General features: G+C 37.8%; 1 protein-coding gene across 5 annotated transcripts; it reads right to left on the bottom strand.

Annotated features, from left to right (window-relative positions):
• Window positions 1–2,403: 2,403 nt before the first annotated feature.
• LOC129436438 (BEN domain-containing protein 6) lies at window positions 2,404–23,177 on the bottom strand. 5 transcript variants are annotated; one of them, XM_055194571.2, is made up of 8 exons: window positions 22,833–23,174; window positions 22,355–22,414; window positions 21,978–22,083; window positions 21,490–21,740; window positions 21,034–21,220; window positions 17,298–17,437; window positions 16,434–16,569; window positions 2,404–4,536 (listed from the first exon to the last, which is right to left on the bottom strand). In XM_055194571.2, the coding sequence occupies exons 1-7, from the start codon at window positions 23,013–23,015 to the stop codon at window positions 16,537–16,539; spliced, it is 960 nt and encodes a 319-aa protein (XP_055050546.2). In that variant the 5' UTR covers window positions 23,016–23,174; the 3' UTR covers window positions 2,404–4,536; window positions 16,434–16,536. The 5 variants fall into 5 exon arrangements, with proteins under 5 accessions (XP_055050546.2, XP_055050545.2, XP_055050548.2 ...); XM_055194570.2 differs by lacking the exon at window positions 16,434–16,569; XM_055194572.2 differs by lacking the exons at window positions 2,404–4,536; window positions 16,434–16,569 and adding an exon at window positions 6,312–6,424.
• Between the last annotated feature and the right edge of the window lie 197 nt (window positions 23,178–23,374).

The following is a 23,374-nucleotide window of genomic DNA, read 5'->3' as shown; positions in this document are numbered from 1 at the left end:
GAAAAAACAGCTGAGCAACCAACAAGCGACAAAGACACGCAAACAGAAATTTTTGATACGGTCAAGAAAAAAACGCGGAAAAATATCACGAAAAATAATCAAAAATTACGTCACCTTCTCACAATTCACAATTATACACTTACAATAGTGATTTAAAAAAAAGTGTCTGTCGGTTAGAATTTTGAGGGAAATGTCAAAAATATTTAAATACATAAATATTGATAAATATTTATATATTTTGTCAATATTCAAATGCAGAGGTGTCAAGTAACGAAGTACAAATACTTCGTTACAATACTTAAGTAGATATTTTGGGTATCTATACTTTACTTGAGTAATTATTTTTCAGACGACTTTTTACTTCTACTCCTTACATTTTCACGCAATTATCTGTACTTTCTACTCCTTACATTTTAAAAATCGCCTCGTTACTTCTTTTAATTTCGGCTTGTTTTCTTTTTTTACATTCCGGCTTGTCATCGTTAAAAAAACCCAAAACCTATCTTGATAAATTGCATCATCCGGATGAATGCGAATGTGGTTGGATGAGAAGTATAAACATACACCATTCCGACACCCTATTGGTTTGTACGCAATCCCCGCCGTACGCAATCCCCGCCCCCCCAGCTGACTGCAGATGATCAGAAGTTTGCTCGATGGCGCTGCAAAGATAAACTTAAAAGAACCGCGAGAGCGATTAGAAAGCATGCGAAGCAGTTGGAGCAGTTTGCTCTCGCGATGCTTTGATATCATCCGCCATCCGTTTGTACAGTAACATAACGCGGCATTCTGCCTTCAAATGGAAAAGGACGAAATAAAACTCGCGGATCAATTTCAGGTCAGATCACATTCACAAGCCTGTGTAAATATATAGCTGGCTGCTGACACCAACGCATCTGTGTGATTTAAATAGTATAACAATGTACCAATTTAAATCATGTAACTTCAGTTGTTCAACTTAAATGACATTGTGCTGCGTTGCGTTTTGAAGCATGGCAAAGATATCTATGCTAAAGACATCTGTTGTTTTGTAATAACTGCCCTAAATTTTATTTGCATTAACAAAACCTACTTAGCTAAATGCTTGAGTGTTAAATCAATCAAACACATACCCATACATACCAACTTTTGCTTTTGTTAATAGACATCAGCTGTTTCCTTAAACCTGACTTTTAATTTACTTACAAGAAAGACAGTCTTCAAAATTACTTGGATTTACACTGACATGTAAGATCAGCTTTGTCACATTAGATTAAGCTGAAGTCCATTAGCTACACTGGTACAGATGCAGAAATATAGGCTTTAATATATAATTGCATATGTGTGTAATTGTAGATTGTGTTGCTGTCAAAATACAATTATAAATGATAACAATAGCATATTTCTATGCTCACACATACTATAGTTTGTTGTTTTTTAACTAGAGAGGGCACCACTGTAAAAGTTTGGCCAGCAGCGGCCCTGCTCTGAATTTTGACTTTTTGCACCATTATAATATTTGAATATTTATATATAATGCTCAGTAGTACACATATAAGGTTCTTTAATGCAGTGGTTATGAAACCATTTTTTTTGCGGCCTCCCTTGTGTACAGTGGATTCCTTCACAGCCCCCCCAAAAAAATGTATGACATAAATCATTCTAAAACATGAATTTTGAATTAAACAAAACATGTTAAATTATACAAATGTATTGCTTTTGTTTAGTATCCTTATTGTTCTGAGGTTTAATCACACAGAATTTATAATAAAGTAATGTATTTCATGAAATATTATAAAACTGGGGCCCCTGGCACCATCTGGCGACATCCAGTTTGAGAACCACTGCTTTAATGTACTTGTTTGCATTGTACTAAAATGCGTTCATTTTTAATGGGCATATACCGTATGTGGTTGAAACAGATAGCCTAGTGCAGGGGTAGGCAACATGGAGTTCCGATGTCCTGCAGAGTTTAGCTCCAGGTCTAATCAAAAGCCCCTGAAAAAGTCACCTGAAACTACAGGTAGCCAAGGTTTTGTAAGGGTTGGAGCTAAAATTTGCAGGACATCGGCACTCCAGGACTGACATTGCATACCCCTGGCCCTGGCATCCCACATTTTTTTAACATTAACATTTTAATATGACACTATAGTTATTATGGCCTTAAGAAACATTTTTTAGAGGAGATAGGGTAGTGCACAATAGTGGTGCGGCCTAGGCTTTTTTCCGTAATGATATTTTTTTCCTTACATTACTTTTACTTTTATACTTTAAGTAGTTTTGAAACCAGTACTTTTTCACTTTTACTTGAGTAAAAAGCTTGAGTTGATACTTCAACTTCTACAAAAGTCTTTTTAAACTCTAGTGTCTATACTTTTACTTGAGTAATGAATATGAATACTTTTGACACCACTGTTCAAATGACAATATTTTAGCAGGAAATATTGTTTAACTACATGTAAATATAAGTACGCAAAGAAAAAAATGTATGCTTCAAACTGAAATGCCGACTGAGACGCAAAAGCTATTAATTGCAGCTTTAAGCTAAATATTTCACAAAAATAAGAACATAACAGTCAATATTCAAAATCCAGCCCAGTCTCACAAAAATACATACCTATAGTCACGTAAATGTTTGATTCTTTATCGTGATACTGTCACAAATTTCCACGTTTTTCGTGACCGTATCACAAATTTCTGTTTACGTGTCATTGTCACGTATTGGTTACTCAACTGTTTTGTCCTATTTTCTTACTAATGTCTAATCGTCGGTTAGAATTTTGCGAGAAATGTCAAAAATAATGAAATACATAAATATTGATAAATATTTATATATTTTGTCAATATTCAAATGTCAATATTTTAGTGGGAAATATTGTTTAACTACATGTAAATATAAGTACGCAAAGAAAAGAATTTATGCTTCAAACTGAAATGCCGACTGAGACGCAAAAGCTATTAATTGCAGCTTTAAAGATACTTTAAGCTAAATATTTCACAAAAATAAGAACATAACAGTCAATATTCAAAATCCAGCCCAGACTCACAAAAATACGTACCTATAGTCACGTAAATGTTTGATTCTTTATCGTGATACTGTCACAAATTTCCGCGCTTTTTCGTGACCACATCACAAATTTCTGTTTACGTGTCATTGTCACGTATTGGTTACTCAACTGTTTTGTCCTATTTTCTTACCATTGTCTAATCGTCGGTTAGAATTTTGCGAGAAATGTCAAAAATATTTAAATACATACATATTGATAAATATTGATATATTTTGTCAATATTTTAGCAGGAAATGTTGTTTAACTATATGTAAATATAAGTACGCAAAGAAAAAATTTATGCTTCAAACTGAAATTGCGACTCAGACGCAAAAGCTATTAATTGCAGCTTTAAAGGTACTTCAAGCAAAATATTTCACAAAAATAAGTTTGCTAGATTTTAAATTATAACAGTGTTAGATAATATTACGTAATTGATCAACACAACTAATACACATAGGCGTGGTTTCCCAGACAGGAATTATCTTAAACCAGGACTAGGCCTTAGATTAATTATGAAATATAACTAGTTTTAACAAACATGGCTTACTAAAAACATTACCTGTGTGAATTTTCAGGCAAAACAAAGGGCACTGATGTATGTTAAGATAAGTTTGGACAGCTCTTACATTTATTTTAGTCTAGGACTAAATCTAATCCCCCTCTGGGAAACCGCCCAATACTGTATTTAATGAATGAGATTTAGTTACCTAACCACCACCAGATCTCCTAACCCAGGGGTTTTTCAACTGTGGGTCAGGACCAAATGGTGGGTCGCATTAAATAGATCATGCAAAGCCAAAGTCTGTTAAGTTGAATGACACAAAAAAGTTTTAATCCAGATTAGCAATGAGACAAGAGGTTTTGCTATCCTACTTTACGTGTGGTATTACTACTGTAATTAAATATATGTATTATTCACATACCTAGGGTGTCCTGAATTAAAACATTTGGGAACCCCTATCATGCAGATCATGTCAAAATGTGTCGTTGTGATTTTTAATTTCACGCTGGTGATGGACGGTTACATCATGCTCAATGTGAGCCGGTTACCATTACCATGCCATCTTAATTGCTGCCCAGTCTGCAAGAACCTCAAAAGAGGAAGGGGAAACAAGCAATAAAATAACAAATAAGATCGAACAGATGAGAGATTCAAATCGATGACAATGCATGGTCTGCATGCTTGTGTGTATCATATAGGTGTGCCCGCGCATATGGGTGTGGCACCTATACTTTTTTGGCATGATTTGAATTCAGAAAGCAAAGGTGGTCCCTTTAGTCCAAAGCGGCTGGCAGGAAAACAGATATCATTATGGAACTGTTTGATATGCATACTGACATGCTCTCACACACACACACTGAAGCACCTGACACTCCATCATGATGTCGTCCCTGTACCTCCCAGGGGGCTGCAGGCACTAGCTGGCGTCAGAAACACATTACAGTCGAGAGATTGAAGAGCCAGAGGCTATTATCTCCCGTCTACAGAACACAAAACTGCACACTCCTGCAGAGAGAGAGAGAGAGAGAGAGAGAGAGAGAGAGAGAGAGAGACATGAGATAGATACGAGTTTATCCAACTGATATATTAATGTGACTTCAGCAAACACATGTTGAAGTGAAAGCACTGTTTTATATTGAAAACCGCATGTTTGATATCAGCTGCTTCTTTCAGATTCTCACCAAGAACAAATTAATTTTGTAAAATAATTTTTTAAGGTCCCACTCTATGCGTTTCGAATCGGCAATATCCCCTTAATTTAAAAAAGTGACATTTGCTACATGACACATTATAATATTAACCAATCAATGCTTTAAATGTCTGGAAACAATGGTAAGATTGGTGACCTGTAATCGGTCTCTGTTTTTACAATATTGATATTTTGCCAAAGATATTGATGCCCTTATTTTAGGTAATTGATGTTTTTGTCATGATAATGTTTTTTAAATCACATTAAGATTTCCACCATTGATGTTTTTAGTGATGGTTCATTGACGCTTTTCAATCTCACCAGAGTTTTTAATTCTCCATGTGGTTAAATCAAATAAATATTTAAAAAGTTATTGACGTTCAGTTTCAGTCAATGTTTTAGGCATAAATGCTTTGCTCTCCCTACGTACAGTTTATATATATAAAGGCGATATATAGAAAAACAAATAGAACCATTAGTGATTTATTAATTTATTATATTAAATATAAAAAATGTCATATTTAAGTATATCGTCGCTGTTCTTTCAGAAATCTCGTATATATTTTTTTCATAAATCATTACTATTGCTCACCCTTTATGTTTGTCAAAGGGTTTTGCAAATGTTAACCAATAAAAAGTATTAAATAGTGCTTGTCAACTTAGACAAAACAGTTTGTAATCATTTAAAAAAAATGTGTTTTTTGTGCTTTAAAAAAACATAGAAGCTTTAATAAAAACCGGTGACGATATATAGCTGTATTTTTATAACAGCTGTGTATGTGTAATCATTTAAATAACACACAATAATAATACTGTAAATAATATAATAAATAGAATATGTAGCTTGTAAAGTAGTGCTGCCTCACGATTAGTCGTGACTAATTGTTTGCAGAATAAAAGTTTTTGTGTGTATTGTGTAAAATATATATATATATATATATATATATATATATATATATATATATATATATATATATATATATATATATATATAAATACACACACATACATGTATAATTTTAAGAAAAATAAAATACATTTATATATTAAATATTTATATATAATACACAGTAAAAAATACTTTGCTGCCTTAAAATTTTTAAAGAGACGAGTTGTCACAACTTATAAAATATAGTTGAAAAAATTCACCTTAATTTTATAAGTTTTAACAACTCACCTGTAGTTATAACAACTCATCTCTAGTCAAGATAAAAAATAGTAAATTGTAATGGCTTGTAAATCCGAGTTTTTACAGTGTATAAATTATATTTAAAAATAAAAACATGTATATACACATGGAAATGTTTCTTAATTATATACATGTGTGTGTGTGTGTATTTATACATAATTACATATATTATGTAAACAAAAACTTTTATTCTGCAAATGATTAGTCATGACTAATCGTGAGGCAGACTATCGTAAAGAAAATGGTTGGAATGAATTATACCAAACTATATCACTGATGTATAAAGATAAAAAAAATATAATTTCCAGAAAATGCACAGTTTTAAAATAAAAGATGGTGTTTAGGTTCTCGCTTTGCTACCAAGTTAGTGTTTATGTTAACTTTTTGGACGTATGTGTCTGTGTGTGTGTCAACAGTGGAGCCGGACAGGGGTCAGGAAACAGGAGCACCAGGGTGGACAGATGTTCCTGCGAGCCTGATGGCATCCACATAATCTAAAAACAACCTGTGTAAAACTGTCGGAAATAGAAAAAGACAGAAAGACGAAACGTAAGCGAGACACGAAACAAATGGGAGCAGCGGACAGATGAAAAGCCTCTTTGTGCGTTATTACAAGCACATCTTTCAAGCCCTCGATGACACACGATGAAAAATTAGGCCGAAGCTTTCCAGCCTCGTCTCCAGCAGTGTGGAATCACCAGGAAAACCTTGAAAGTGTCCGCAGGAAGACATAACATTAATTCAACAGCAATTAACTGTCTCTGATTGGCTAATCAGGGTTTGTTTGGAAACGCAAAACGAAGCGATGGAGAGAAAGACGTCGTGTGGTTCCTCACACTATAGCGTCACGAGGTCAAATGCTTTTAAAACAGCTCCGAAACTTTCACAGATTCGTAAACAGTCCTAAGGTTAAAATAAAATAAAATGTCAGGCTGACAATTTGTTAATTCACACAGATTATAGCTAACATCTGTTAAACACTATTTAAACACAACAACCATGCAGAAAATTACCATGTTTAAAAATGAAAACGAATTATTCGCCCCAATACCTCCAAGCCGTATCAAGTTCTGTACGGAGCAAATGAGTAAGTAAATCCGTTAGACGTTACCAGTAAGTAATTTTGACAATCGGAGGCCTTTAACTGACATTTTATCTCAACACCCAAACTTTATCTGTTCAGTTTGTCAGTCTGATTTTAAAATACAGACTTTTATTACCTCCGTGTAATAAAATCACAAACACGACACGATAACTGTCACAACAACTCATAACATTTTACGGAGATCGTCACGGCTGACTTCAGCCTGCCCTCAAACAAGCGCTAAGATTTTTGATTGGCCGTTTGATAAAAGTCATTCATCACGATCGGACGTAAACCGACGGCCGGGCTTGTGACAACTGACAGGTTCTCACTGTAACAAAATCACAGGACGACAGAGATTGTTGATGAAAGTGTTAATGACAAACGTTTAATCAACCAAAATATAACATCAACAGCCACGGGGGCCGCAGTTAATGAGAAGTAATGGGAGAAGCCTTGTGGGGTTTACTTTTTTTGCAGTACAGAAATATTACAGCACTCGTTACTCACACCATTTGGAGTGAATGGTGTACTGTGGAATGTTAAAATAACCAGAACGGGAGATTTATGAATAGGCAAAGGATTTCTGAAAATAGTGGGTGCTTTTCCAACATTTTCCATTCGGTTCCGAACTTCGGCTCGATGGGAACGTTTGTGTGTGTACATTTGATATCGAGCGAATGATTCAGCATTGGGGTACCTGCAAAATACAGGGGAAAATTTCATTGCATCTTTCATCCGGTTAGTTGCATCAGAATTCTCAAAATGAACTTTTGTCACTGATGCAACCCTGTGTTAGCTTTGTATGAAAAGAGAAAGCGTAAAAGAATGAACCCAACCGTTGAAAGCACAGGACCAAAAGCGAAGGATCAAAACAAGAATTAAAAGGACAAAAATAAGGAGATAAAAACAGAGAGGGAGAATATGAAAGGGAGAGACAGGAGGAATGGAGGGGCACAGCTGGGTCGCCCGTACACATGGAGAGTTCTGGCAAGCGAGAGTGTTCGGGGGTGTACAAGCGGTATCTGCCCTCGGGGGGGACATGGTGGGGCAGGAGGGGGGAGGTGGGGGTCTCGACCCTCATCAATCTCACTCAGAAGCTGCTTCAAGACACCAGAGGGGCCCAACCCCGCAGGCCAGAAACCCCCATCCTGTTCACCATACGCACATGGGCGAGGAAAAGACCCCGCTATTGTACGCAGCGGGAGAATGGTACACACACACTGAAAAAGACTCCGACTGCAAGTTCTCTTATAAGAGAAATAGTTCATCTAAGTGTGCGTATGAGAAATGGTCACGGACAGGTATGAAAAAGAAGCTGTCAAAACAAGATCGTTTAATGATGTCGTGATGTCATGTCCTGCTCGTGCACTTGAAAAAATGAAACTCGCGAAACTCCCACAATCTATCTTCTGCGTGACACGACACGCGCCAAAACCGTTTACTACATTCAAACACGACGTTTTAAACATCATAATGATGGATAATCGAAAATGTAAAGCTTTACAATCACAAAAGAGAGGTAGTCTAATTTCTAAGTAAACAACGATGATATTAAATGGAAATCAAAATTATTTAAGCGTCCTACTTCTGAGAAAAAGATCCTGGCATGAGAAAGTTTCAAACTGCGCTCAAATTTGCCAAAGTACCAAAACACTCAACGTTCCAACAAGATCTCAAATATTACTATATAACTATCTATAACTTTAAAAATATTTTTACAAGTTTTGATGGAGTTCTCAGTTAAGTCTCAGTTGCCAGTTTTATAAACTGCTTACACTAGTCTTACAACTTAGTCGCCTAATTTCTTCAAGAGTGGTTATAACTTTTAATCAGTTACTGTGGAGTGAAATTGGCCTATAATGAAAAGTAAGAATGATTAGCCCTAACTAACTGCTAGTTGGTCAGACTAGTTCTTAAACACAGTCTTAACTTTGCAACTTTGTTTAATCAACCGGCTACAGATGTTTCTTCTAAAATTGTTAAAATACATTAAAGTATGGACCTGTGGAATTAATATATAGATTGTATAAATTAAACAATCTGGATTTGGGTAAATTTCATGAGAAATGTTTGAGTTAATATGTACATTTTCAATAATATTGACTACAAGTAGTAAACTTGGCAAATCTGAGCTCAGTTTGTGACATGATCAAGATGTCTTTTGAAACTTTAACGGAGACATTTGTGAGATTTATGGGTGTTTTTCTCAGGAGAAATATCTGAGATGCAGGGGACTTAAAGGGACATTCCACTTTTTTTGAAAATATGCTACTTCTCCAGCTCCCCTAGAGTTAAACATTTGATTTCTACCTCTTTGGAATCCATTCAGCCGATCTCCGGGTCCGGCGCTAGCACCCCCAGCATAGCTCAGCACAATCCATTGAATCTGACTAGACCACTAGCATCGCGCTCAAAAACAACCAAAGAGTTTCAAATCTTTTCCCATTTCAAACTCGACACTTCTATAGACACATCGTGCACCAAGACAGACGGAAAATTAAAAGTTGCGATTTTCAAGGCAGATATGGCTATGAACTATACTCTCAAACTGGCGTAATAATCAAGGACTTTGCTGCCGTAACATGACTGCAACAAGCGTAGTATTGAAAGTAACCAAGGGAACTATTTTCGGGCAGTGGGTAATATCACTAAAAAAGTGGAATGTCCCTTTAAGCAAAAGTTTTCATTTGCTCTCCATTTAATCTTATTGATGTCTAAGAGAAATAACTTTTTTCCCCCATATATTTTATATGACGGCACCATATTCTTACTACCAGCCCATTCTCATGAAATGCGTATAAATAGCACGCAATTGAAAAGTTGTGCAATGCATACAACAAATTCCAATTTTGCGTGGATATGATACGCCAGTCCTTCCTGTTCACTTTATACGGTGCATTTTTCCATGTCGTTTAAGGTTTTGGTTTCTCCTTTTTTCCGTTTTATTTACCATTGTCACTTGGGTTTGAAGTTAGAACAACGTTTTGTTACAAAAAGTGACCCAAACACCAATTTTAACCCCAACTTTAAAGAGACACTTCACCCATTTGCATTAAGCTTTGTATAGTTAGAACCCCAGTCATGTTTTTGAATGATCATGCATCATTTCCTCAGTTTCCGCTGAGACAGGAGAAATACAGATTTCAGTTTTGCACTTCCTTCTTTCAATGATGTAAAAATCATCATTTTGCATCATTGAAAGCAGGAAGTCCAATATCTTTGTTGAGACTACAAACACCCCTTTTCTCGGTCAAATAGGCACTAAATTCGAAATGAATGTTACATTTCGACTACAAATATGACGCACTTTCAATAAAGATTAATGTTTCTACGGGTGAAATGCTCCTTTAAGCGACTATGGTTTGAAAATAGACAAAAACATGAAGAAAGCTATATATTAAATGACATCCTAAAGGAAAGCCCAAATCTAACCCCAAACCCAACGCACCCATGGTTTATAAAACAGATACAAACCAATACATAAAACGACATGAAAAGATACGCCGCTTAAAGTGAACATGAAGGACTGCTGTATTATACAGTATGCAAATATGTGATTTTTCACACTGCATGCTATTTATACGCATTTCATGAGAATGGGTTGCTTACTACACTATATACTTATTTGATTTGTGTTTATTTTTAAAAATAAACATCTTGGATGAAGTTCATACTTGCAACCAAAATAAAAAAGAGATGCACACTTAAAGCGTATTTAATAGTGAGGTTAAATTCATCTGTGTGTGTGCGCGCGTGTATTAGAGAAAGATGGAGAGAGTGCGTTGCATGAATGTGTGCTGGGATGATAAGGAGGGTAATTAATTTTCTTTAATTAATTGCTACAATGCTGCTATCATCACAGCGAGTGAGGAGCAAAACTTCTACTGTTCTGAAGTGGCAAAGCACACACACACACACACACGGTGCCTTCATAAAGGTTAAGGACACATTCACTCACTATACAGATGAGAAGACAAGTCTTATAAACACAGATCACTACATCTGCGAACAATTTGCGGACAAATTTATGTACAACAAATGATGTTTCCAGGTTAAATAAACTATATCCCCCCAACATGTTCTCATGTATCTCAGAAGATCCAGAACGCCACACAAGGAGATAATCACATGCGCTGATGAAACACACAATACGCCATAGATGTAAACCACCTTGGTCATACAAACCATTATCTCAATATTAAACATACCACAACTAATCAACTATAATCATCAGATAGAAAAAGAAACAGGACACAGAAAGACAAGGAAATCATGGAAGGGTGGCAGAGGACAAGGGCCGAAATGTAAAAATCAATTTGCCAACTAAAACAGATGACCCTAAACTCAGTGTGTGCCTGGTAATGGTGAGGGGGGGGCCTACCCACGATAAATTCAATTTACGCAGCTCCACCAACTCAATTTGTGCTTCCATTTGGGGGCAGAAGAGAGGAGTGGCGCCACGGGATCAAGCGTCCCCCCAGGCTCCTGCAGCTCCTCTACATATGTTCCTCTTCCCAAACCTAATAATACTCAATTCAGCCAGAGCAAGGTACCTCACCTTCTGTTGTACACACACAGAAACACACAAACATGTTTCCATCCTGTTTTATTCGAATGCACCTTTATTCAAATACATCATATGTTTGCTTTGCATGCATTCATTGGCTGTGTTTGGAATAGAATACTAGATAAGTGCATACTGTGCAGTATACACTAAATAACACCTACTACTCTAATACTATTCATTTAAGAGTATAAAAGGTCATTTAGGTAGTCCATGTATATAGAAAATTTCACTAATACATCGTATGTTTGGAGTAAAATACTAGATAAGTGCACACTAAATACTGTGCAGTATGCACTGAATAACATCTACTACTCTAATACTATTTGTTTAAGAGTATACAAGGTCATCTGGGTAGTCCATGCATACAGACTATTTGCATACTAAAATGTTCAGAATAGTATACTAGATTACTGCATACTGTGTATTATACACCAAATAATACGTAGTTTTAATACTATTTTTATCAGTATACAAGATCATCTGGGTAGCCATGCATACAGAAAATTAACATACTAAAATGTTCAGAATATAATACTAGATTAGTGCACACTACATACTGTGCAGTATGCTTTGTTTGCGATCATTGATTGTGTTCAGAATACATTAGTGCATACTGTACTGTGCAGAATACACTGAATAACATCTACTCCTCTAATACTATTTATTTAAGACTATACAAGGTAATCTAGGTAGTCCATTCATATAAAAAAATTCCCTAATACATTGTATGCTGTCTGCTTTGTTTGCATTCATTGGCTGTGTTTGGAATAGAATACTAGATAAGCACATACTACATACTGAGCAGTATGCAGTGAATAACATCTCCTACTCTAATACGATTTATTTAAGGTCATCTAGGTAGTCCATACATAAAGAACATTTCCCTAATACATTGTATGTTTGCATTCATTGGCTGTGTTCAGAATAGAATACTAGATTAGTACATACTACATTCTGTGCAGTGTACACTAAATAACACCTACTACTCTTAAACTACTTATTCAAGAGTATACAAGGTCATAGGTAGTCCATGCATATGGATATTTTTCCTAATACTTCTTTGGTTTGTTTTGTTTGCATTCACTGTCTGTGTTCAGAATAGATTAGTGCATACTGCATATATGTACGCAGTATATACTGAATAACACCTACTGCTCTAATACTATTTGTTTAAGAGTATACAAGGTCATCAATGTAGTCCATGCATATAGAAAATTTCCCTAATACATCGTATGTTTGCTTTATTGGCTGTGTTCGGAATAGAATAGATAAGCACATACTACATACTGTGCAGTATACACTGAATAACATCTACTACTCTAATACTATTTTTAACAGTATACAAGGTCATCTGGGTAGCCATGCAGAAAATTAACATACTAAAATGTTCAGAATAGAATACTAGATTAGTGCACACTACATACTATGCAGTGTCCACTGAATAAAATCTACTACTCTAATACTATTTATTTAAGAGTATACAAGATCATCTAGGTTGTCCATGCATATGGAAAATTTCCCTATTACTTCTTTTGTTTGCATTCATTGTCTGTGTTCAGAATAGATTAGTGCATACTGCATATATGTACGTGATATACACTGAATAAAACCTAGTGCTCTAATACTATTTGTTTAAGAGCATACAAGGTCATCTAGGTAGCCCATGCATATAGAAAATGTACCCAGTACATCGTATGATTGCTGTGTTTGGAGCAGAATACTAGAGAAGTGCACACTACATACTGTGCAGTATGCACTGAATAACATCTACTACTCTAATACTATTTATTTAAGAGTATACAAATAGTAGCCAAGCATACAGGTGATTAACATGCTAAAATGTTCAGAATAGAATACTAGTGGTTTTTTATATTATTTTTTTAACAAATAAAATTGGGTAGCCATGCTTTCAGAAAAAAATTGCATACTATGCACTGTAAACATATTGGATACTGCATAATAATGCTCTCAACTATTGAACATATGAGAAAAATTACCAACTGGGCCAGTTTGAAGGCATAAGGAAGTGTTTAATTTTACGTAGTTAAAAATGATAAACAGTCTAAAATCATATTGAGCTATATGACTAAAACTGTCCCCAAAACAATACAGGAATCATTTTGCACAATTCTTGTTGTGCTAGAAGCTTTCAAATGTAATATTTGCTGTCATAATCATGCTTCAGTAGTTCTTTCAGAGTCGGGAAATTATGACAGACAGCCCTTGAATTCACGCTTTTCCCGAAAGAATAGCCGCCTCCTGTTTCTGTCTGTTTCAGTGTGCCTCAAAACGTCACTTTAAGCAATGCCTTATTGTGCCTACAGCAGAAGCAAACTGGGATTTTCAGGTTTTAAAATTGATTTGATTTTTGTGCTTGGATGAAACAAGACAGAGTGGTACGTGTGTAATGTGATGACCTCACACGAAAGCGTTTTTAAAAGGTCGAACGCGAATATGAACGAATTAGACGCGTCGGTCTGATCGCTGGTTTAATTCCAAACGGATTCTAAAAGGTTGTTAGCGAAAGAAAATGAGGTTTGAGATGCCAAATGAAAGATAGTGAGAGAAAGATTGAACAGGTTTGGATGGAGTGCTTACACATACAGACTGTTATATACACATACATAATCGAGTGAGATTAGACAGACAGCATCTAAATCTCCACCTCTTTTATTCATTCTGTCTGTCTTTATTTTCTCTCTCTCTTTCTCTCTCTCCCTCTCTCACACACAGCAGCTTGGCTCCTTGCTCGATTTTCTCTACCATCTGATTGGCCAGAAGGGTGCTTTTATGGATTCTGATTGGACGAGCTCTCTCTCTCTCCCTCTCTCTCTCTCTCTCTCTTTTCCCATAATGCTCATGGTCGGTGAGCAGGAGCTAAGGGTCTGTCCAATCATTGTCTGAGCCATCAATCAAAGCTGACGGGCCCAAGCGACATGAAAAGAAACCTCAGTGGCAGCCATTAACCGAACACCCCCCACCACCCCTTTCTCTCCCCTCCCTCTCTTCCTCGCTCACTCTCTCTCTCTCTCTCTCTCTCTTTTGCTCAGCCCCCCGTGCTTTGTTTTCCTTTCAACAGACAAAAACGGACTGACAAGATGGAGGGCTGGACATTAATCAAACCACCCCATGGAACCACCTCTTCCTCCCGATAATAAATAAATTCCACTCTTCTCATTGGACAGATGCTCGCATTTTCACCCGACTTTTCCTCCGCGCTCTCCCTCGCTCTCTCGTTTTTAAGGGTCCTCATCTGCTCTCGGTCAGAATAATTCCCCACAGATCCGAGCGGGGCAGGTGTTTGGCTCACCCCGTCCCTCTCCAGGGGCCGCGTTGCCCTGACAACTGACCATCCTGATACTCTCTCACGTTCACAGTTCTCGTATGAGTGTTCGGTTTGCACCAATGGTTAGCTCTTATGCTTTATTTTTTTCAACAGTAAAATTCATGCGACTTTGGATCGCTGTGCTCGACATATTTTGCCTATTTTTATATTCGATTCCAAAGTCTCACTGGTGGAAATTAATACTATAGAGAAAACACATTAATAAACATCCTCCTTGCGGAGTTGGAAACATGACAGCGGGCGTTTCTCAGTCTCACTGCTATAACAGACAGAATAACAAAATTCCCGAGATGACAGCAGGACATCTAATGAAAACAATACTGAGGTTTGCTGTCCATATTCGAAAAACAAAACAAAGCTAAACAGCTTTTTGTTGCACACAAAAGAAAATATAAATGTATATGGGTAGACTATATGACATATAATTTTTGCTTTTTCTCCCTAAACTGGTAGTATCAGTTTGTATAGCACTTTTCATATTATTGCCTCCCCTTACTTTTTTAAGTCACTTTAGTGTCTTCATGTAAATTTTTTAAATGGAATGAAGATCACCTAAAAATCACAAGTTTGATTATATAGCCTAATGTGAGATGACTGTCGATCTTTGAATAAAACTGCAATGTCATTACACCACACAGAAGTAGGCTACAACTGATAGATCATTATAACATTGGGGAGTATGATTTCCTACAAACATTTTTCCTCGGCTTGACAGGTAGGAGAAGACAAATGTAAAGTTAAGATGGCACGTGGAGGCGTGTTAGTGAGCCGCAACGGGTACTGTGGCACCCTGCCTTGCGGGGCATTGTGGGATATGTCCTCCATTGGAGCGACTGCCCAGATGACATATTACAACTCTGCAGGAAACACATGGGCCTACACGAGGAGGCGTTTCTGCGGAGTTCTGTAAACGTTTAATTTCGGTCGTCCTCCCCGCTGGTTTTACCCAGGTTCAGCGAGAGCCCCGCGGAGGGCCGAGGCGTGTTTGCGTTGGCCCCTTCGGAGAAGGATGGGGGCCCCGAGAACCGCTTAATGCTCCAACCTTCATCTTTGAAGTTTTGTTTGGCTGTGCAGTGAAAACATTGGATCGAAAAAGCCGACGTACTTCTCTTATTTGTAAATCAACTTGAGCCTTCAGAGATCAAATGGCCGTTTGAAATATTCCCTTTCTTGCAACATTAACATCCCGAAGTAAGATAAAAGAAAACATTCGGAAGGAAATTGGACGCTGTCCTCAAAGTGATTCACGCAACGCAAACACAACAAAGAAAACGTCTTAAACCTGCAGAAACAAAAGAAAAGCATTGATTTGCTGTTAACATATTTAATGAGTGGAAATAGAGGCGAGGTCTATAAGACGGCTGGTTCGGTGAAGATATCGGCGGTGTTTTTCTGAACGCCGATCTGTTGTATCATTGACACATAAATGGATTAGGGTCATGTATCACTGATAATGGTCTAGCCTGATGCTGTGTGTCTGCTGTTCAGGTTGTGCCTGTGCGATAAGGCCTATTGATTATGTACCATATGCAGTTCCCACGCCGTCCATTGCACCATGTGTCGTGTGATGTTTCTCCGGAGAGGGGTGGGAGGGTTGCTACAGCTGGTGAGTGCGGGGTTAATTTGCTTAAATGGCCCGATGGCCTTCCAGAGCATCAACCTGGTATGGAAAGGTAAAAAACACGATCGAGAAATTCTTATCCGAAGCACATTAAAGACGCAGACATTTGAGACAGACAAAGTTGTTTTTAATAGATGTAATCACAGTGGTTTCGAAATGAGAGCTGCTGTGTTTCATGACTGATAAGGCCACAGTAAGGAATATCCCAATAAAAGAGGCACATGTGTTTTCTAAAGACACATTCACATTACACACGGAAAATATATTCACAGTACACGCAGGGAGCACACTTTCAACATGTGATCGACTACAATTCCACAAGTCTGAAGTACATCAATCACCGCGTACCCCCCCACCAAGTGACAATCATGTAATTTTACAGGAGAGCGACGCTTAACAGTCTGCCACTGCGCTCACAGCTTCGGTCTGTACTTCATTTGAAGTTTTGGTGCACAGTGTGTGATATAATCGTGAAGGAAACGTCTGGCAGTGATGCTACTTATTCATCCACATGTCTTTATATCTATTGCAAATTGTGATAAAACTCCAGGGTTCGTTTGGCGACGTGAAATCAATGCAAAGTCACAGTTTCGTGTAATCAACATGACAAAATGATATGCTAGTTTATCACGGATTCTACAGAAGACAAAGAGAAAATGCTACAATTGTCTTAAATAGGTTTTGAATACTTAAACAATTAAACTATTCGGTAGGAACTGGTCGAACGGCGCGTCAGTCAACGCTCAAGGTTCAAATATTGTCCCCACCTCCTCAAAAGAAACCACCAATGGATCTCCAGCTGGGCGTGGCCTTTTTCGAAGTCTTTTGGCCTCGTTTTGAAGCTTCTGTCGGATGTAGCCCTTTATCTCCGAATCGGTTTTTCCGGGAAAGAATCGCTGCACTGTCCCTGCGAAGAATGTATGAGCGGTGAGCAAAAATCCAACATTCTGACCACAATTAATTAAAAACCTGATTACAGTTAATGAAACAGAACTGAATATATTTTCTAACTTACAATCAGTAAAAACCACTTTGCTGTATTTGTTACGAATGGCACCAAATCGCTGGCCCATTTATTTTGGTTTTGCACACACATTTAATTCTAAATTCAAGGGAGTGCAGTTTAAATCTTTCCCACGACCTTATGGTTACCATTTCAGAGCGGTCACCACTCTTGCAGACATACCAAAACAAGTTAAGATCATCCAAAATGGGATAATGGCAGAAAAATAAAAAATGTTAATGGTCTGGAACAAAAAGATTATACATAAGTCCACGTCTATTACCTATGGCAGTGGTTCTCAAACTTTTAGGCTTGAGCACCCCTTTGTGAAAGGTTCATCCCTTCGCGCGCCTTCAAAGAAAATTTATGACATAAAACAATCTCAAACTTAGGACCTGCATTAAACTAAACATATTGGGGTGGTTTCCCAGACAAGGTTTAGATTAATCCAGAACTAGACCTTATATTAGGACATTTTACAAAAATACCTTACAAAAAACATTATTGGTACTGAGTCAAAACAATGGCACTCATATATGTTAAGATACAACAGTACAAGGTGTTTATAAATTAAGGCAGCTCAAACATGCAATTTAGTCTAGGACTAGGATAAGCCCTGTCCGGAAAACTGCTCCATTAAATGATACAATGTAGTGCTGTTTGTTAGTAGGCTTATTTTTTTGAGGTTTTATTACACAGAGTTTATGATAAATACATTTATTTTAAAAAGAAATCATAAAACTGGAGCACCCCTGGCACCTTTCCACGCCCCTAAACGGTGCCCGCCCCCCTAGTTTGAGAACCACTGACCTATAATGAGAATCAGGTATGAAGTTTAGTAGTTATTTATATGGTGGATTAGGGGTATATATTGCGTATAATAATAACAAAAAAAAATTTTAAATAAAATTTTTTGCTAATTTTTCAAAAGTTTATTGGTGAAAATTCATACTATAAAGAAATCACATGAATAAACATCCTTGTGGAGTTGGAAACATGCACTGTAAAATATGATTGTTGGTTCAACTTAAAAAAGCCAACTCAACCCAAAAACCTTAACTTTGTGTCAACCAATATTCTCTAAGTTCAGGGGTGTCCAAACTCGGTCCTGGAGGGCCGGTGTCCTGCAGAGTTTAGCTGCAACTTCCCTCAACACACCTGCCTGAAATTCTAGGTGTTTCTCAATGTCAAGGATTATCAGGGCAATTTCGCATTAATTATCGCTGACGTATCGAATCAAGGAACCGGCACCACTAACGAGACGCGCGTGACATCGCATGCGATTCATCGCGCAGCCCCAATATATGCGTCCTTTCCTGTATATGGGATATTTCTCAAAAGAAGGACTCAGTCCTTGGTTGAAATTCCGAGGAGCCTCGACATTGAAACAGCCCTTCGACGGATGTCGATGACGTAGCATCCTCGAAATTCTGGCTTCCGAGGATCCTTCCTTGACATTGAGAAACAGCTTCTGCCTAGTAAGACCTTGATTAGCTGGATCAGGTGTGTTTGATTGGGGTGGAACAAAACTTTGCAGATTAGGGTGGAGCAAAACTCTACTGGCCCTCCAGGAGCAGGACTGCACACCCCTGTCTAAGTTAAACCAACTCAAAATCTAAAGCCCTATTCGGACGGGATTAGTTTTACGGGGGTAGATGGCATAATGTAATGTTACCACAGGACATCGGTAATATTGGTCAATTTGCACAGGATTAGACATCTCAGCGAAACATTCAAAAGTGGGAGGGGTAACTCATTATGTAGCACATATGTTATGCTTTTATTATGTCTCCTCTCTCGTCGTCACATGCACATTACCTTCATCTTGATATCACATGTGCAAACAACATGACACAGACGAGAAACACTCGAAACACTGTGCTTTAATTTTAGTTTGGAGAGAACGTCAGTTTCAGAAACAGTTCCGTGCCTTTGAGAAGTGATTTTGACTTTTTTTTGTGTCGTGGTAGTCAGGAACTGACTTGCCACTGACGTGTTTTCTCGCCTAGAATGCAAGTAAATGCTTCTTTAAGCACTTTTATATTTGAAAGAAACCCGCAAAATTATTATTTACGTGTATATTTACAGCTGGTCTATTCGCACTGGATTAGTATTACCTAAAGTAGGGCTGTAACGATATATCGTGTGTCCCATTAAAAAGACCTGTCTAAAACTCGAATCTGCATCGCGATTCTGTGTTTCATGCGCAGCTTGTGCGTGTCCTATGGCGTTTTGGTCAGTAAGAAGTCCGTTATTAATCTAAAATCATTATGAGTCTGAGTCGTTTATAACGTGCATTTAAAAAAGCAACACTCGCTAAACAAAATCATTCAAAATATTCTTTATTATCATGAAAATACCTGAAACAATCTGAAGAACGGCGATATACATGTTCCTGTAGACATTTCCTGGAATAGGGTTCGTAATGCTACTTCTTCTGTTGCACAATTGGAGTTTCTGCACGAGAGCGCCCCCTGGCTTTTGGATGTGGCGGCATTTCACCGTAATTCATTCAAATTCATTCATTGAGAAAACAAGCATTTGCAAGATAACTCGTTACAGCCCTAACCTAAAGTAATTTCTCCGGACCTTTTTACAGAAGGTAAAAGTCGTTGTAATCTTTAACCCATTTGCGCCTGATGCTGCGCGCATCTACCCCCGACTACTTTAATTTCATGTTTCTAAGTGCTACAGAGGCTTAGATATTAAGTTTTTGGTAGATGTTTACAATTCTTAGTATTTTTTCTGAAAACCCTCAGGAGATAAGGGTATTTATCCTAGAATAACATAGGTTTAGGCGTTTTAGGAGTAAATGGGTTGTCCTTAATGATTACTGACATGGAGCATTCGAACGGGACTAAAATCACTGAGAAGCTCTGATCAAAATTGCTTTACCCCACCTCCCTATGTAAAACTAAGCCAGCAGCCATATTACCCTATGGCCCAAGACAGCTTACCCTGTGGTCTGTGTGGGTCCAAACATCCCAGTATAGTGACGGGGGCACTATACTGTCAAAAAAAGCACCGTCCTTCGGATGAGACGTTAAACCGAGGTCCTGACTCTCTGTGGACATTAAAAATCCCAGGATGTCTTTCGAAAAAGAGTAGGGGTGTGCCCTGGCCAAACTTGCCCGTTGCCTACTAATCATCCCCTCATACTAATTGGCTATATCACTCGGTCTCCTCTCTACTAATAAGCTGGTGTGTGGTGGGTGTTCTTGCACAATATGGCTGCCGTCGCATCATCCAGGTGGATGCTGCAGATTGGTGGTGGTTGAGGAGAATCCCCCTTTCATATGTAAAATGCTTTGAGTGCTTCAGAAAAGCGCTATATAAATGTAATGAATTATTAATTACTTTAGGCAGCCCGACCTGATCTTACGAGAGCTCGGACAAACTCCAAAAGTCAGCCAACTTGCACAAATCCAAACTAAGTATTTACTGTAAAATGGTCTTAAACAAAGCAAAAGGCACAAACTTCTGATCTATGCAGTACATACTCAGAATGGCCTGGATCTCATGGGCTGGAAGAGCTGGCTTAGGTGTCCCTCGCTTGCTGTTAACAATGCCTGAGATGGAGTGAGAAGCCAGACAGTCTCTGTCGTACAGGCTCCGCAGAAGGTCATTGGTAAGTTTCTGAGCGGTGGTCCCAGTGTTGCAGCGCTCCAAAAGATCGCCAGTGATAATCTGGAGCAAAAAACACAGATTTCAGATCACAACCGAGAACTGCGGATCATGCAGATGCGACCCAACAGTATCCGTACAGTACAAATCCACTTAAAGACAACTGGGCTTAAAAGCAAACTTTTAGATTATGCATTTTCATTCATGCATCCAGCAGACACTTTTATTCAAAGCCACTTACGGTGCATCACAAGTTATACATTTTATGAGTATGTTTGTACCACTTGAGCTACAGGGACACAAAACCACAACTGCAAGAAATTGTAACTTACTTTCTGTTCGAGAAGTGCTTCATTCCTTTGCATTGTATGAGTGATCTCATACCGACCACACCCCTGCTGATCTGAACTTTCACATTTATTTGTTATCCTACTAAGCACTGTTGGAGTTGAAATCCGTCCAGGTGGGCCGCTTCTCTCCAGCACTCTCGGGATGCTAGGAGTCACGGATCCGCTGGTACTGCTCAGCCATCGATCACTCCTCTCGATCAAGTCTTCAAGCGTTTGTGCCAACTTTCCACAAGCTGCAAAAATAATAATTAACTTTCAGAATAGGTGGAATATAAGCTTTCAATTTATGGTGGAATTTGCATACAAGTGCAAAGGCTTAAAGTAAATAAATAGCAAACAACACACAAATGATTGTAATAAAAAGTGTATATAAATGCTGTTCTATATAGATACGATTAACTTTGAACCATCCAAATTTACATTGAACTAATTAAATCCAACCAGAAGTGCACTCCACTTCACCTCTATACCTGTTAGGCTCCTGATTTGCTCTCGGAGGCCATCCATCTCCCTCTGCATACTCAGCACCATGGCAATAAGCTCCGCCCTTGAACGTGATTGGAGGCTTCCTATTACCTGTAAACAGTAAATAGAACATGCACTGACATGGATTTATATAAACATCACTAATTAACTAAAATACCTGTAATTATTTAAGGTGCACAAACCCAAGTTTAAAACTAAAAAGCTATAGCTGCAATTGACTTATGCACAACCCTTTAGCTTTAAACCTTCAACAGGCGTTTTAGTGTAGATGTTAAGGAAGAAGCTTAACTTGATTCATGCCGTAGATTTATCGGTGCATTAATAAAAGCTAAAGCATCCCTGTAGTAGAGTATCATATTACCTCCATGGTAAATTCTGCATCCCTAGGAGCATCACTCACGGGCTGGACAACTTCAAAAGCCTGCATGACAGTAAATAAAATGCATTTCTATTTAAAATGAATATACTACTGCTCTAACAATACACTATACTGCTATAACTACTTTACAATATCTATAGCTCACTTTAAGGAAGCAATAATTCTGTTTGAAAAATATTGTTGGCCTGTTAGGGAGCAATGCATCAGCAGCGCAAAGGACATAGGTTTGAATCCCAGGGAACAAACACAGGCTACTGATGAAATAGCTTGAATGCACTGTATAAACGTCTGTCAAATGCATAAAGACCAACAAATATTTATTTGCATTCCTATTTACACAAAATGTGCCATTTAATTACATTTTTAATGTAATGTTCTAGTCTATCCAGGAATGCGTATCAACTGAAAAACAAAACTATGATAATAGTAAAATTGGTTAAAGTATAAGCAATAAACAAACCCTTGTTTTGAACTTCACATAGTCAGCAGCATCATAAGCTGAGATCTCCTCTGCATTCACTGCTCTCCATCTTCTCCTCCTCGTCGTCTCTTGACAGAAGATTTGACGCGCGTCTTCCGCGTGCTCTCCGCACCCCTCGCGTGCGCTATACAGGACGCGTTTTGCTATTGTTTTTCTCCTCATCTTTCGTCCATTAGCCGCGGTATCCTCGCGCCGGGTTTTTTATCATGCCGCTCATGGCCACGCGCACATCCGTGACAGCCTGATGACTTTCACGCTCGTGGCATTTCCATTAAAGTTAAAGACACTCCGCGGCGTGTCAAGATCACGAGCTCGTCTGGAGAGATTTGTGTGACAAGTAACACAAAAGTTTTATCAGTGCCTAGTACGTTTCTAACAGTTTAATATATTTAATAAAATACATTGTAAACAAATGATCTGTCATGATGTCATTAAATATGAAGGTTGGTTTAAGTTAAGCTCATTTTAAAATGATTATACTGTAAATATGTATACAGTAGCCTATAACAGTAATAGGAATA

Source organism: Misgurnus anguillicaudatus, chromosome 19, assembly GCF_027580225.2.
Source record: "Misgurnus anguillicaudatus chromosome 19, ASM2758022v2, whole genome shotgun sequence".
In the NCBI taxonomy this organism is placed as follows: domain Eukaryota; kingdom Metazoa; phylum Chordata; class Actinopteri; order Cypriniformes; family Cobitidae; genus Misgurnus; species Misgurnus anguillicaudatus.
This window is presented reverse-complemented; position numbering and strand designations above follow the sequence as displayed.

Excerpts from the sequence above, each read along its gene's own strand:
- LOC129436438 (XM_055194570.2), bottom strand. The coding sequence starts at position 23,015 with ATGAGGAGAAAAACAATAGCAAAACGCGTCCTGTATAGCGCACGCGAG. Across the intron at positions 21,221-21,489 it reads AAGCACTTCTCGAACAGAAA|ATTATCACTGGCGATCTTTT; the intron begins GTAAGTTACAAT and ends TTTTTGCTCCAG. Across the intron at positions 4,537-17,297 it reads TGGTGGTTTCTTTTGAGGAG|GAGTGTGCAGTTTTGTGTTC; the intron begins GTGGGGACAATA and ends CTCTCTCTGCAG.